This window comes from Falco punctatus, assembly GCF_963210335.1.
Source record: "Falco punctatus genome assembly, chromosome: 10".
Taxonomy (NCBI): domain Eukaryota; kingdom Metazoa; phylum Chordata; class Aves; order Falconiformes; family Falconidae; genus Falco; species Falco punctatus.
The window spans coordinates 1731404-1747314 of record NC_137590.1 but is presented as its reverse complement, the minus strand read 5'-3'; the positions used below and the strand labels follow the sequence as shown (position 1 = coordinate 1747314).

At 47.0% G+C, this 15911-nt stretch overlaps 1 protein-coding gene across 2 annotated transcripts in view; it reads left to right on the top strand.

Moving 5' to 3' along the window:
• ASIP (agouti signaling protein) overlaps positions 1-15911 on the top strand; it is a 57562-nt gene extending 41651 nt beyond the window's left edge. The window contains exons 2-4 of one of the 2 annotated variants that reach the window (XM_080405697.1): positions 7299-7453; positions 10984-11045; positions 12628-15911. In XM_080405697.1, coding sequence (XP_080261823.1) covers positions 7300-7453; positions 10984-11045; positions 12628-12804 — 393 coding nt within the window. In that variant the 5' untranslated portion in view covers position 7299 and the 3' untranslated portion in view covers positions 12805-15911. Of the gene's footprint in view, positions 1-7275; positions 7454-10983; positions 11046-12627 lie in introns of those variants that run through there. The other variant, XM_080405696.1, reaches the window with a different exon arrangement.

Sequence of the window (15911 nt, the reverse complement as noted above, 5' to 3'; positions counted from 1 at the left end):
AGAAGTCTCTCTGGTGCACTTACCTCTGTACAACATATACAATTCATTTTAGTAAACTGATTGTGGGTTTGGTATACAGAAGCTCGAGAAAAGACAGTGCCCTTTGTGCTAGGCTCCTATACTGGGGAATGAAAAAAGTGATACACAAAAGACCAGAGAAAAGAGTCTGAAAGACAGAAAAGGAATGAGAATGAATTGAGAGAAGCCCTCCAATGCCACCTGTCCATTCGACTTTGGTCAATAGTATTTTATAGCTTTGTTGAAGCAGAAAAGAAGCCGAAATTTGGATGTGACACATTTTAATCCTAGAAATTCATGCCAGTTGTTTGTTTAAAGCCAAGTTAAGATTACACCATTTTGTGCAGGTAAATAAGGATATACACCTGTTTTATGCAAAAGGAAAGCCGAGCCTCACAGCCACCCAGCCAGGGCAGGGAGGAGCCGGTGCAGCACGGCACGCGGTGGGCGCAGACAGTGGGAACACGGGCTTTTCTGGCAGCAGTTTGGGCAGGCTGATGGATGAAATCCCTGAGCAAAAGGCATGTAACCACCCAGCTTCACCTGCAGTACGGGCTCCAGGGCGATTTCTGGAATACCTAAGGGAAAATATGTAGGCTGGAGGACAAACTTAGCCAATAGCACTAAGTAGGGGTATTAGAGGAGAACTATAAAATTAGCCTCAACTATTACCCTTGAAAGAAAAAAGACTTGGACCTAAGTTTGCCTCAAGTCTGAAAATGGTTGCTCGTCAGCTACAGCCATGTCTATCTTCACAGACAGCACACGGAGCATTTCTTACCCAAACTGAGGTTCTGTTTATACCCAAGCACCACAACCGTGCACTTCAGTTTTTTTAAACAGGTCAAGATGCAAGGGTAGAACATGAAATAATGAACAAAGTATCAGACTGGAACAGATTCTCGAAATATGGAACCTGTTTTCTACAACCATGGGCAATTGTTTAAAAGAAAAGTAAAGTTAGACTGGGAGATGCCCAGAAAAAAGTACACAAATGGGACAATCAGATAGTGACATTTCCCCCACCCCTTGACTAACACAAAATAGATATTGGGGGGCAGGGGAAGGGGGGATCAGGAATCATTGTCACTTATAAATACATTATCGTGTTCAGAACAAAAATGTTATGGGTTTTGTAAAATGCATTTGTGCAACAATTTTAGTTGTTATGTGCAAGGGATCCACATAAACGTAAATCTGCATTCCTGATTCCATATCAAAGCCCATTGGTAAGTGGAATTAACATTGCCCTGGTGGCTTCCAGAACAGCTGAGTTTGGCAGAACTCTGATGCTGTGGTAATTATAAATGCAAGCGATTGGAACTAGTGACAAGCAAACCCTGCAGAGATATGCCCATGCAAGCAGACACAAACAGCAGGTCTGGCAGTAGCCAGGAAAGTTATCTCCAGGCAATGCAACGGTATTTATCGTACTCATCTAGCTGTACTGAAGAAAAGGAAAACCTGGACTATTTTGAGGATTTCCTATGATGATCAGTAGCAGATGGGGATATACAGGATATTTCCCACAGGAAAAAGCCTTTTGTACAGACCCTGCACTTAAGGTCAAAGGGAGGTGATGGATGTGTGACAAGGAGACCCAGCGCACTCCATTTCATCCTTGCCATGTGTTGTGAGGTCATAAAACTACTTTTGCTGTGATGGCTGCTGACAGTTAGGTGGTTAGGTTACGGTTATGTTTAAGTGAAAGAAGCACGTTCAGCATCGTGTGTAGGGGGCTGCCAACAGGGAAGATGTGCTGGAGTTCAGCAGCCGAGCAGTGAATCGCAGTGTTTAACCCTCAGAGCAAAGGCATGCTGGAGCCATGCTTGAGTCTGCGTGAGACCTCTATGGATGGTGCAGTGACAGTGGTGACAGCACTCATAGCACCCAGGAGAAGGGTATGGCCATTGGGTCCTGCCCTCAGGGAGCGCCCCAGGCACCCCCTGAGCCCCGCACCCCTGGGAGCCCACGCTGTTGGGGCACTACATCGCCGGCGAGGGATCTGCGGGAGGGGGTTAGCAGGCTCAGTGTGATCCAGGACAGGGCTGAGCCCAGCGTTGGCATCAAGAGATAGCTGTGGGAGATAACGACAAAGAGCCCCTGCTGCAGGTGCAAGCCCCTACATGCCGAACTCCAAAGCTCACTGGGGGCTGAGATCTGGGAACTTGCAGAGAGACTGCCAGGGCTCCTCTGGGCCCATGCGCTGCCCAGCCGCACAGACAGACACCCAGCCGCACAGACACCCAGCCGCACAGATGGACACCCAGCTGCACAGACACCCAGCCGCACAGACAGACACCCAGCCGCACAGATGGACACCCAGCCGCACAGACACCCAGCTGCACAGACACCCAGCCGCACAGATGGACACCCAGCCGCAGGGACACCCAGCCGCACAGACAGACACCCAGCCGCACAGACAGACACCCAGCTGCACAGACACCCAGCCGCACAGACACCCAGCCGCACAGACAGACACCCAGCCGCACAGACACCCAGCTGCACAGACACCCAGCCGCACAGACACCCAGCCGCACAGACAGACACCCAGCCGCACAGACAGACACCCAGCCGCAGGGACACCCAGCCGCACAGACAGACACCCAGCTGCAGGGACACCCAGCCGCAGGGACACCCAGCCGCAGGGACACCCAGCCGCACGGACACCCAGCCGCAGGGACACCCAGCCGCAGGGACACCCAGCCACACAGACACCCAGCCGCACAGACACCCAGCCGCACAGATGGACACCCAGCCGCAGGGACACCCAGCCGCACAGACAGACACCCAGCCGCACAGACAGACACCCAGCTGCACAGACACCCAGCCGCACAGACACCCAGCCGCACAGACACCCAGCCGCACAGACAGACACCCAGCCGCACAGACACCCAGCCGCACAGACACCCAGCCGCACAGACAGACACCCAGCTGCACAGACACCCAGCCGCACAGACAGACACCCAGCCGCACAGACAGACACCCAGCCGCAGGGACACCCAGCCGCACAGACACCCAGCCGCAGGGACACCCAGCCACACAGACACCCAGCCGCACAGACACCCAGCCGCACAGATGGACACCCAGCCGCAGGGACACCCAGCCGCACAGACAGACACCCAGCCGCACAGACAGACACCCAGCTGCACAGACACCCAGCCGCACAGACACCCAGCCGCACAGACACCCAGCCGCACAGACAGACACCCAGCCGCACAGACACCCAGCCGCACAGACACCCAGCCGCACAGACAGACACCCAGCTGCACAGACACCCAGCCGCACAGACACCCAGCCGCACAGACACCCAGCCGCACAGACAGACACCCAGCCGCACAGACACCCAGCCGCACAGACACCCAGCCGCACAGACAGACACCCAGCTGCACAGACACCCAGCCGCACAGACAGACACCCAGCCGCACAGACAGACACCCAGCCGCAGGGACACCCAGCCGCACAGACAGACACCCAGCCGCAGGGACACCCAGCCGCAGGGACACCCAGCCGCAGGGACACCCAGCCGCAGGGACACCCAGCCGCACGGACACCCAGCCGCACGGACACCCAGCCGCACAGACACCCAGCCGCACGGACACCCAGCCGCACGGACACCCAGCCGCAGGGACACCCAGCCGCACGGCTGCACAGCCACCCAGGCACACAACTGCACAGCCACACAGCCGAGGAGGTGTGGAGAATAGCCAGGGTGACTCAGGCAGTCAATGGAGCAGGGAGATATAAACAGATTAAGTACTTGATGTCTTCCCCAGACTGGTCAGGCTGAAAATTAAAAGGACAATTAATTTCTATATGGCAATTAAGCAGGGAGGTGTGGAAGGGCTCTACAATTGCAATAATAGGTCAACTTGTCGCGAACCTACAAAGAGATGGACACGCGCTGATTGTGGAGGATAGCTATGTATTGGACTTAGCAGTTCAAAAAGTTCCACTCAGTTTTATTTCCTCCAGCTGCAAGAGTTAGAGGGTTAATAATCACACCAAATGGTTACAACTTCAAAAATCTCAAATTTTAAAAAATATCAAACTGAAAAAATGTGTAATCCCCTCCTTTCACAGCTAACAAGAAGGCCAAACTTGTGTCAATTGCTCTAAGCATATTTTTTTCTAACAGATCATCAGATATTTGCTCTTAATCATTTGATTCAGTTTCATTGTAGCTTTCTAACCACAAGCTAGTTTTCTGAATACTGGGGGTTTTTCATTTCAGCTTTGTTTCTTGTGGAGCTTTACCTATAATTTCTGAACTTACAGAAATCTGTTTTCTCAAAGTCCGCTGGATTAGTTTGCTCCCCTCTCTCCTTTGGTTCTGAAGACTAAATTCTGTCAAACATCTGTGTCTGCTCTTAATGGTTCTACACCATGAGAATTTTCTATGCAGTCATGTCTACTTTGCTGTTGTAACCTTCTGCTACTAATCTTGCTGCTTTTGGAGATTCCAGGTTTCTTATCCGTAATCATCAGTTTTACTACACATATGCTGTTATTTGCTTGCTCTGTTCTCTGAACGCTGTTCAGAGTTCCCTGCTGCACACATCTAGCAGTCTATGCTGCTCCAAGGTGTGTTACCTTTTTCAGATAAAATGTATATTCACCAATATATACGTTTTCCAGGTTCAGTCACTCAAAGGCTGTAAAATTCCTACCACCTAAGTGCTTTTGGCAACCCACTCCCTGCCCCCCATGTGCACAAGAATTCAAATCAACACATGCAGCTAGGTTTGCATTTTAACACTAGAGTGTACTCGCATGTCACCCTGAAGTGAACACATGCAAGCTGTAGAATTTTACTATTTTGTTGCATTTGCACAGGCACAATTGCATTCATTGGCAGTTTTGCTGAGATAAAGCCGAGGAACTACAATGGAAACAACATTCTGGGACAGAAGAAGTTTACCTAAACAGTACTTTGGGGGCATGTTGACATGGTCTCCAACAGACAGTCATGTGCCAGCTGTGCCAGTACTCCAGATGGGCAGCGTGCACTGACCTGTAAGGCATAGGTATGTTCCACAGTGTATCCTGCAACTAGGCTAAAAAGTTGCTTAAGAAAGCAAAACCCACAGCATGAACACCACATGTGCAAATATAAACAGCTTCCAGCTCACAGCTTGCTCTCTTCACTCCAGCTGAGAGCAGGGGAAAAATTAAAGCCCAAATGTCTACATTTACCTGTCCTAGACATGCCGTGTACCACAGAACAGTTTGGGTGGGAGGGGACCTGAAAGGCCACCCAAGTCCAACCCACCTGCAGGGAGCAGGGACGTCTTCAACCACACTGGGTTGCTCAGCGCCCCATCCAACCTGACCTTGAACATTTCCAGGAACGGGGCATCCACCACCTCCTGACATTTGCTAGGTCAGGAACCTAGCCTGATTTTTTTTTTTTTTTTTTAATGCAGAAGAGATACCCTTTTATCATTTTCCCCACTTCTTTTCAAAGAAGATGCCCAAACCTGACTGAGATTTCTTGATGCTTTCTAAAGACTGTTCTAACACACACTTATATATGTAGATAACTGTTTAGGTCATAACTGTAAAAATTCAGGTCCCAATTAGAACTTCTTTTTACGTAACTAATTTTACCAAGCTGATTATCCCTGCTGATGTTCATATTCTAGGCATATGCTTAAAATTCAAAAAGAACTGAATAATGGCTTGTGTTCCCAAAAGCTGGTCTACGTTTCCAAATGTGCAGCTGGTCAAATAAAATACCTTACTTAAAGAAATCTTAGCTTGCTTAGCATTTAAGTATGCTGATTTTCACAGGATCTGGGCATACAGGGAAGGAAGGAATTTTTTACAGTGAGGGTGGTGAAAGAGCAGCACTTGCTTCCCTATATGTTCATCTCCCCTACTGGAAAGCTCTGAGCTCGGATGCATCCGCCTCGGCTGCAGCCTGTGCAGATGTCCCTGAATCACCGGGCATCCAGCCCGGGTGCCCCGCAGACCCTGGCAGGACCCCGCCGAGGCTGGGTCCTGGCGGTGCAGCTGCAGCCAGCGAGGCGAGCGGTGTCGACGCTCTTCCCACCAGCATGGCCGGTGGGACAGGCTGGAGAAACCAGCGAAGCACATGGAATGGGGTGCAGCGTGCAGCCTCTCCAGGGAGTGGGGTCAGTGGAGGCTGTAAAAGCAGGTGTCACACAGACCCGGCTTAGCAGCAGCAGTTAAACTGAAGCTCTTCTGATGCAGCAACTCTGCATATCTTAACTCTCTGGTAATTAAGTCATTACAACCAGATTAACAGCTCAAAACATTTGGTTTCACTCCCTCTTCTTACTGCTCCTAGTGGCTTTTCACTGCCCCAAAGCCAGGCACAAATCTGGAGGCTGCAGTGCCCCAGGGGAGGCTCCCCTACCTCTGACACAGCACAAAACTAATGCAGGTGGAAATAAAATCAACCTCAACCCCGTAAAAAGGCACCAGGACGGGGACACGCGCTGTGCACCCTGCAGAGCTGCACTGCTCACGCGGGGCTTGGCCAGGGCCGTTGGCTTTCCTCCAAGGCCCACAGCCACATCCTGCAGAGCTCAGGCTTCTCCATAAATATGCTTAAATTCCCTAGAATTCATTACATCTCAGAAGTTATTAAGTACATACTAAACCCTAAGACCCATAAATGATTTACAGCACTGGGTGTTCTATAACTTGCATGAGTTATGGCTACGATTTACCATAGGACCAGAGCAGCCACATCAGTGTATAATAAAACAAGATAGTTCTTCAATGACTTGTTTCAAAATGGCAAAAACTAATAGGAAACATAATTTGTGGGTTTGTTTTAAATTATTGTCATTTTTCCAGGTTTTGTAGCACAAATTTTTAAACGAGATTTTCTGGGAAAAATCTGATGATGTGATTGAGCCAGGCAAAAGTGACTGCAGCAGTTCTTCCCCCCTTGGTCACACAATACACAGCACTAAGCCTCAGTGGCAAGAACACACAGCTTTTGGGAAATCTGAACCTTTTGAGAAAAGAACTGGGGGGAGGGGGGGGGGGGGGGGCGGGTGTTAGAAAACAAAAGGCCATCTGTGAGAGTTACATTTAATGCAGCATTGTTCCACTCAGACAACTGCAATCTTAGGTGTGCTGGTATCAGAGACAAAGGGTTGGAAGCAAAGGAATTGTCAGAGGTACATTGCTAAAGCTGCACAGCATGACAGAAAGCCATTGCTGAGATTTGTATCCTTGCATCTCTCCTGTGTGCAGGTTTTGACCAATTTGGTTTTCATAACAATGGAATTTTTCCTCCACAGGATGGAAAGCAAGAACCTCTTCCTAAGCCTATTGCTCTGCTACAGTTTGCTGAGAGCTGCCGCTTCCCACATGGTGATTGAGGAGAAGACGGAATGCAGCCTCTCGAAGAGCAACAAAATGCACCTCTCGGATCTCCCACCCATCTCCATAGTCGGTTAGTAAAACCTGCCATTCAGTGCCAAATCAGCAAGGTTTGCAGCAAACACAGCCGTGGGTTGCTGTGGGCTGCTTGGCCAGCTGACCACAGCGTGGCAATTGCACCCCAGTGCCTCAGGGTACGCGGAGCTGCAGTGGCAACACGGCCACAGCAGCTAAGAACGGCAACAAGGCAAACCACAGTTTAGAGCAAAAAACTAAACAACTAACTAAATACATAAATTTGTTTCATCTCACAGGTTTCGCTTCAGCTCCTCTCATACTGTAAGTGTTTTTATGTTAGAGAAGTGTTCTGCTGTTAATATGGGCATTAGCCTTCCAGTACTCCAGAAAGTCTAGTGCAAAGAGAAGAAGTCAACCTAACTTTTTGGGTTTTTTAGGATCTGCTCTTGTGGCTGAGAACTCAACAGTTCTCTAAGGTGTTCATTTAGTCTAAGGTATTAATTAAATATAAATTCAATCTCAATTTACTTTCGTGCCAAACAATCTTTAACCAGGGGAAGGAAAGAGCACTGCAGAGGAGAGCCAGGGCTCATCCCTTCACCCAGGACAGGACCAGCAATGTCGCTGCTGTTACGGGCCGGTGAGCAGCTGTCCTGTTAGGGCAGTCCCTTGTCAGGGCAATGCTTACCCATTCACAAATTTTTGTCCTAGTGTCTGCCCTAACTCTTTCAATGTAATTTAAGCCAACTTTTTCTTTCCAAGAAAGGATAATTAGCTGCAGAACATCATCCATAACTGTATCAAAAATATAACAAATCAAAAAATAAAGCTTCTCGTGGTTAGCTTCTTTCCACAGGCTTTTAGGAATTTTGCTTAAAGCAGGTTGGGTTCTTACCTGGTTGCCTGTATTTTCTCTGCACGCTTGCTGAGGACAATAATTCTTTAAGGAGAAGGAGTTGCCCCACACATGCATTTCCAATGAAAGCTGAACCTTCGAATCCCGAGTTAACTCAAGGTTGCTTAACTGCAAGCTTAGTAAAGCTGATGCTGTTCCGCAGCTTCCCAAGCTATTCCATCTCATAGTCCTTGTGATCCTAGATGCCTTCAGTCTCACACTTCCAATAACTTTATTATTCCACTTAAAATCAGAGATACAAAATGCATTCCCTTCAGCTGATTTCACTTATCTTCTCACAAAAATGTGCCTGTGCCTTAAACATGGCAGGTGGGCAGTGCCATGCCATATCACTTTGCCAACAGCATTCATCTGAGCAGCATGCTCAGCAAATATCCACGATTTAGAGCAAATATCGCGAGTGTTTAGATAACCACAGCCACCCCTCCCCTCCTGATAATATCAATTTCTTTATAATTTATTGCTTATAATCTGTCATGCTGATATACATAATCTATTTTTATATTAGCCAATAGAAAGATTTCTCATCAGCTCAGTTTAAACATTTTGGACAGACCTTCCTATCCCAGTGACATTTCTTTATACCAAGTCCAGTTCCTTCTGGTTGCCCACACACAGCAGAGATGCAGGCAGTCATGTTATGGCTCCAGTTTTAAATGTTGCCATAACCATGCTTGAGTAATGAAATTCATTTGCAATCAGCTGTTTACACACCTATCAATCAATCGATCAATCAATCAATCAGAGTGCTCGTGGTACCAACTCAAATTCAATAAAAACCAAGCTGGAATTAAAAGGTAAGCAGAGAATTTGTTAGCATCGGCTGGTAAAATACGCAATCATTAATTAATACACGCTTTTTATAGCTCTTCAAATTGCAGTTGTATCAACAGGACTCAGTGGTGTGTGCTATCAGTATCTTCACAAGCCTGTTATGTTGTCCTGTATCGTCACAGCCGAGCTGTGTAAGGAGCTGGCCTGCTGGGCAGCTGTTGGAAATGCAGTAGGTAGAGGAATATGAGATTAGAGGCCAGCTGGGAAAAGCAAGGGGTTTACCCAACCCAGAAGAGACAACTACAACATTCACTTGTCAAAAAAGGCATCTCTGCATCTCCTTCTCATCCGCCCACTGGGCATCGTTTTCTTCACCAAATTCCCCGGAACAATCAAAGCATGTTTACATCATGCCAATATTTAAATCTCTGCTCGGTCACTTCATATAACCTTTCACTGAATGTTGTTGAAACAGTTTTCTAGATGAAGCAATCCAGACAATCCTGTACAATTGTACTACAGAAAATTAAATTCATGTAGAATTAAATGGCTTACAAGCATCTTGGTTAGAATCAGAAAGTTTCAAAGGGCAGCATAACAAAGCTGGCATAATCTGCCAGCTGGAACTGGATCCAAACCACTAATCCTAGTTAGAGCAAGGCCCCCGTAAAGACATGCTCTTATTAAATGGCAATAACTTTATGTTCTTGAAGTATAGTTTTCCTTCCCACTGTTTCTTAGAAGTGTATAACCCTACTTAAAATGACAAAAGGATAATAAATGAAACTCCCCAAAATAGCCTAAAATATGTATTCTTCATTCTGTAAATCCTGGCAATCATTAAATATTCAAAAAGATATGGAGAGCAAACACTAGAATAGACAAGGGTCTATCATTCATTGGTGGGCATATGTAAATTTTTCATCCCAGTCTTTTGTTACATACAGGTAGCACTTATTACAGACCTCACACTCACAGAATAAAGATATTAAACATACCATACCAGATTAGGGAGCTGGGAAGTGTCTCACACTTGAACAGTCTTGCAGGGTTGATCCCAAGAGAAGTCTTAGTCACGGAGTTTATACATAGTAATAAACAGCGTTAGAGTTGGAATGATAATAATGACAATAACAACTGCAGTAAATGCTATTAGCCTTCAAGGGATAATAGGAGGAAGTTCACAAATATTAGCGATTTGATCTAAAGAAAAAAAGAAGTTACATCGGGCATAATCTGAACACACACATGCTAAATTTACCAGATCCAAGATTCAACTCTACAAATATTCACAAACCTTCCAAAGCTACAGGCACACTAATGAAACGCCTTTGCAAGTCATGTTCTGTAAAACAAGGCGGTGGGTGAAAAAGGACCAAAACGAAGAAGGAAAGGTGGGATCATACAGATGAAGAGTTTATGCCAAATCAGCAAAGAGGTTTTTGCTTGCGAAAACCAGCGTACGCTCGTTAATGCCTGCAAAACTATGCAGGTAACACCACCTATTAAGAGGAAAAAAAATACAGGATTCTAAAGGTTTTTCTCATTTTTATTCATGTGACTAATGTGCATAAGTAACCCTACCTTTTATACAGAGACCTTTAATTTTATTTCTCTGAAATTATTTTTCTTGCTCACAACTGACCAAACAATGTGTGAAAAAGCCCTTCCAGAGCCCCGCCACCAGCACCCCTCTGCCTCGCCGAGCCCCCTGCCCACGTGCGTCTGGACCCGCTGGTGCAGGGGGGTCACCTCCTAGAGGCGACGTGCGTGGTGACGAGGTGGCTGTGCAGGTTGTCTGCCTTCTCTCCCACAAAAATACTATTAAGCATCTCAATTAAATAACACATGATGTAAAACTGATTTAATATTATGTTGTGCTCTTCTCTTTGAAGACTTAACTAAAAGATCCCAGAAAGTCAGCAGGAAAGAGGCAGAGAACAAGAAATCCTCCAAGGTAGGTGGCTGTTCAGAGAACTCTGCTGAATTAGAACGGTTTCTTACTTCTGCAGTTTTCCTCAGTGTGCTCATTTGCAAGGCTTTTACTGCCATACCCCAATTTAAATAACTGACATACAATTTGAAGCTCTAAATACTGTAAAAACAGATGCAAAACATTAATGGTGGAAAGAAAACTGTGATCTTAGATTACTCAGAGGTGGTTGTTTGGGTTTGAAGGGTCGTCTTTGGTATGATTTTGCTTTTGTTTTTTACAGACCTCTTTTACACAAAAGTTACTTTAACCTTGAGCTGATTTAATTATTTGTAAATTTATCTAGGCATCTGCCATGAAGAGGGACCATTCCCAGCCGCACTGTGTGGGTTCACCCTCAGGCTCTGCAGCCCAGGGGCACAGGCTTTCTGTCTGCTGGGTTTTAACTGCAGGTGCTGAAACATTAAAGCAGAGGCATACAAAGAAGCTGGTACTTGGTTGAAAATGTTAACTAATGATTTTACCAGATCAGTAAATTCAGATTGATGGATTTCCTCAATGTGACGTTACCTGTAGGTCTCGAATGTAAAGTATTACATGGTCCAGTACTTCAGAGATTGCCTAGAAGAGTAGAAAATAGCATTTTTACTTTATTTTTAATGTGTTGTGATAGCCGTTTATAGCCAAACCAGTCACTGCTGCAAGCAGAAACGTTTCAAGGTCCTTTTCCTTTCTAATTGACTCCCTGTGCCAATAACCCTCCTAGAAACACTTCCTGAACTCCTGGGATGACCCAGGCTCAAAAGGATGTCATTTAGTTCCATTTAGTTCCTTCAGCTCAAAGCAGGATATTCTTGTGACCAAACTTTGCCAAAGTATTTTGGCTTAAAGGCTCCTAAAGCACTTAGAGACCTCTTAACACTTTACCTTAAAACTGAAACTCCTGAGGAACTCCCGAGCTGAAGTGTAGGGTGCCTGTGGCTGGAGGGCTGCAGCGATCTCCCCTGGTCCCAGGCACACGCTGGCCAACCCCAAGTTTTCCACCTTTCCAAAGCACGGACAGATGAGTGGCACTCCCTGGGTAGGCTGAGAGATCTTCTTCAGCTCACTTACCCGTGTCTGTAGTTAATTCCCGTGCACAAATCTGGTGGCAAAGAGTTACCGAGCTCCAACAGTAGCTCCAACAGATTGGTAGGGAGGCTTCACTCTTTCCTTTGAAAAAGTCTGGGGATCCCAGAGTAATTCCTTACTTCGTGTTACTTGTAACGTCATTACCTTTGCAGATTCTTCCATCCCTTCCTTCACTGCTGCCACATGCTTCCCTACAGAGCATTTCCCAATGCTCTAGCCAGTCACGTTTCTAACTGCTCGGAATGGGGGGCTCAGGAGGTTTACCATGTTGTTCAGGAGGTTGGTCCCCAGCCAGTGTTTCCCGTGATCCAGTCCCACCACACCTCTGCACTGCTGCTAACACAGGTCTCACTGCTGGCAACCGCCTGCTCATCTCCAGCCAGCTCCTCTCACAGTTTGCTTTCATTGCACCTATGCTTTATCCTGACCCATACCCATGTCACCTTTATGTGAATTTCCATGTGTTTTCTTCTAGAAAAATGCTGAGCTGAAGATATCTCCAAAACCAAGGCCCACACCAGCTGCTGACTGTGTGCCAAACTTCAAAACCTGCAAACCGCACTTGAATTCATGTTGTAACTACTGTGCTTTGTGCAAATGCCGTATTTTTCAGACCATCTGCCAATGTCTAATGTTAAACCCAAAGTGCTAAGCCAAACTGGGAACACAATAAGGCTTCTGTCTTTCTTAGTTTCTCAAGCATATATTGCAAACTGCCCCATGTGTATAGCAATGAAAGTAGAGAGCTTTGAAGCTGGAGGCTTGGATTTGCCCCTCTTAAAATCAAACAAACAATGGCAATTTTTTTTCATGGGGTTAATGCTACCATAGATAGGAAGTTTTTTCAGGGAGCAGACAACCAAGGAGATGGACATTGAAGAGGAATTTTCAGCAAAACTGACCTGCATTTTAAGAAGAATTCTGGGTTCCTGTTGGTTTGGGGGTTTCTTGTTTGATTGGGATTTTGGGTGTTTGTTTTTGTGGGTTTTTTAAGGATTGCATTAACCACAGACTGCAGCATTGCCTAACCAGCACTAAAAAAACTGCGCCAATGGCACGCAAACAGCCTCAGTTTGTGACAGTGAAGTGAAGGACACGAGCCTGGGTTTGCCACAGGGACCACACCGCACCAGCTCCCAGCACAGCACCAGCTCCCAGCACCGCCAAAACATCACACTGAAAACTTCAGGGTTAACTCGCTTCCCACAGGAACACGGATTCAGGACTTTGAGGAAGAAAGGAAAGATCAGCAAAAAATGAATGTGTATCCCACACGTACTCTTGAAGAAGGCCATTACAATCAGTCTGTCTTTCCCCGCCCATTCTTACTACGGGCAACTCCCAGCACCTACCCCAAGCATGAATCCAGCTGGCAGCCTCCATGTGCTGCATGCAACCGGTGCCCAGAGGGAACAAAAAACTTACCGAACGCCATACCAATCCTCCAAGGCTCATAAACAGCTCTAGAGGTACAGGTGAAGCAAACAGGTGTCTAGAAGACATCTTTCTCTTGTTCTTGAAGCTCTTTGCCTTACCCTTGAGATACCCAAGATGGCACAGGAAGGAACCTGTGGTTACACTGCCAGCAGCGGGGTGCGTGCTCACGGGGGAGCCAGGGGGAGCAGACCCAGAAGCTGTCCCCAGCATCGAAGACTCTTCATCTTCCAAACTCCAGCTTTTACTTCTTACCTCCTCTGCTCTGTATCCACAATGTTCCTTGCCCCCATCTTCTACACTTTTTTCTTCTGTGGGCCTTTCTTGGTTTTAGTATTTTCCCTTCATCCCACTGCTATTGCCAGTGTCCACAGGAGCCGCGCGCACCCCCAGGGCTAAAACTGCATCCTCCATGTTCACTCCACCTGCCCACCAGATGGCTGCACCCATGTCCACACCAAAGATCTTCAGCTTTCACAATCAGATATTTTCTAACCATGAATGTTCTAATCCCAATCCTGAATTTTCTAATGCTCTCTGCATGTCTAATTGAGAAGAAAATTCTTTACTGATTTATTTCTAAACATGGCTGAAGGCTATAAAAATCTTCTAGGCAGGCAGGCAAAGATGACACAGATGACACTCCAAAAAGGCTCAAGCCAGATGAAGGTTTTTTTCTTCTAATAATAATCAGCCCAAACCTCAGAGCTCAAAACATAGCTCAAACTTTGACAGAAATGTTTGTTCATCTTAGAGATGTATACAGATGACAGATTAATCTACAAAAGGGCCCAAATAAGGACAGGATGTCATTGTGTTACTCATCTTTTATAAAATACATCAGTTGTCAGATATGATGCAAGCTTGCATTCTTTTAAACGTATATGTCTTTTAATCAGATATCCTGGCTCAGGAACCTGTGAGCCATTCCATTATGATAAAAAGAGGATGAGAAGGGAAAATGATACATTACAATGGGCTTAGGAAACAGAATTGGGCCGCTTCTTTTACTAGGTGAAGATTTAGGTTCCCATCAAGTTGTTTCCAAACTCTTGTAACTATGAGAAGTTGTTGTTGGTTCATACTAAAATCATATCAATAATCACACAACAACAACTCATATGGAAAAAATACCATTTTCTTACCATCTGATGAGAAATTTATATTTTACCAGGGTGGAGGGGAGCAGGAGGAGAAGAAAGGGAAGGAGGGAGAGCCAGAAATCAAAGAGACAGCTGTTCTCTAGACAGCAGCTCGCACTCCAGCTTTGCAGAATCCCAGAATGGTTGAGGCTGGCAGGAACTCTGAAAGTCATCTGGTCCAACCCCTGCTCAAGCAGGGCCACCCAGGGCTGCTTGCCCAGGACCATGTCCAGACAGCTTTGGAACACCGAGGAGGAGGAGCCCCCCAGCCTCCCCAGGCAGCCTGTGACAGTGCTCAGTCACCCTCACTATTAAAAAAAAGTTTCCCAATGTTTGACTTTCCAGCGTGTCCACGTCTCTTCTGCTGGGGAGCCCCAAACTGGACACAGCACTCCAGGTGCAGCCTCACCAGTGGTGAGCAGCGGGGAAGGATCATCTCCCTGACCCGCTGGCAAGAGCCTTCCTATCGCAGCCAGACACCCACCGCCTGCGGCCGCGTTCAGCTGGTGTCGCCAGGAGCCCCAGGTCCCCCCCGCCAAGCTGCCTCCCGACCAGGGGACCGGGGTCACTCCTGCCCAGGTGCAGGGCTGCGTCTTCTCCTCCTCGAACTGCCAGAGGGTCCTGCCGGACTTTCTCCAGACCCTCACAGCCCCGGCCGGCGGCACGTCCCTCTGGCGCGTCGGCCGCTCCTCGCGGTTGTGTGTCACCTGCAGCGTGCTGAGGGCATGCTCCCCCTAGCCACCAGGGCATTAATGAAGACGTGGCCACAGCTCGGGGCTGTCGGCTGGGAGGGGAAGGGCCGAGCCCACAGCGAGGAGCTGGGGCGGGGGGCGGGGAAGGCAGAGCCACCGAGCGCTGAGCACCGGGTGCTGCACGGCCGCAGTGAAGGAAAGGGAAAGATCCTTTCACACGACAATGAGGGTATTTGCCTTGTACTTTTTGGTATAGCATTTTTATGTAGTGCATTTTGAGTAATTTGGTTTATTAATAAGCCTTCTACGTAACTGGAATTTATTAGAAAGGAGTTATGCTTTCTTTGCCATTTATCTATCACACCAAAGAATATATATAATCACATACTCTGAAATGGTTATTAGCCTTAACGACTTTACTTCTCTGGGTAATGATCATGTTGCTTGAGGTTTTTCTAAGATACAGAAATCAGTAAAACATGTACACCTAA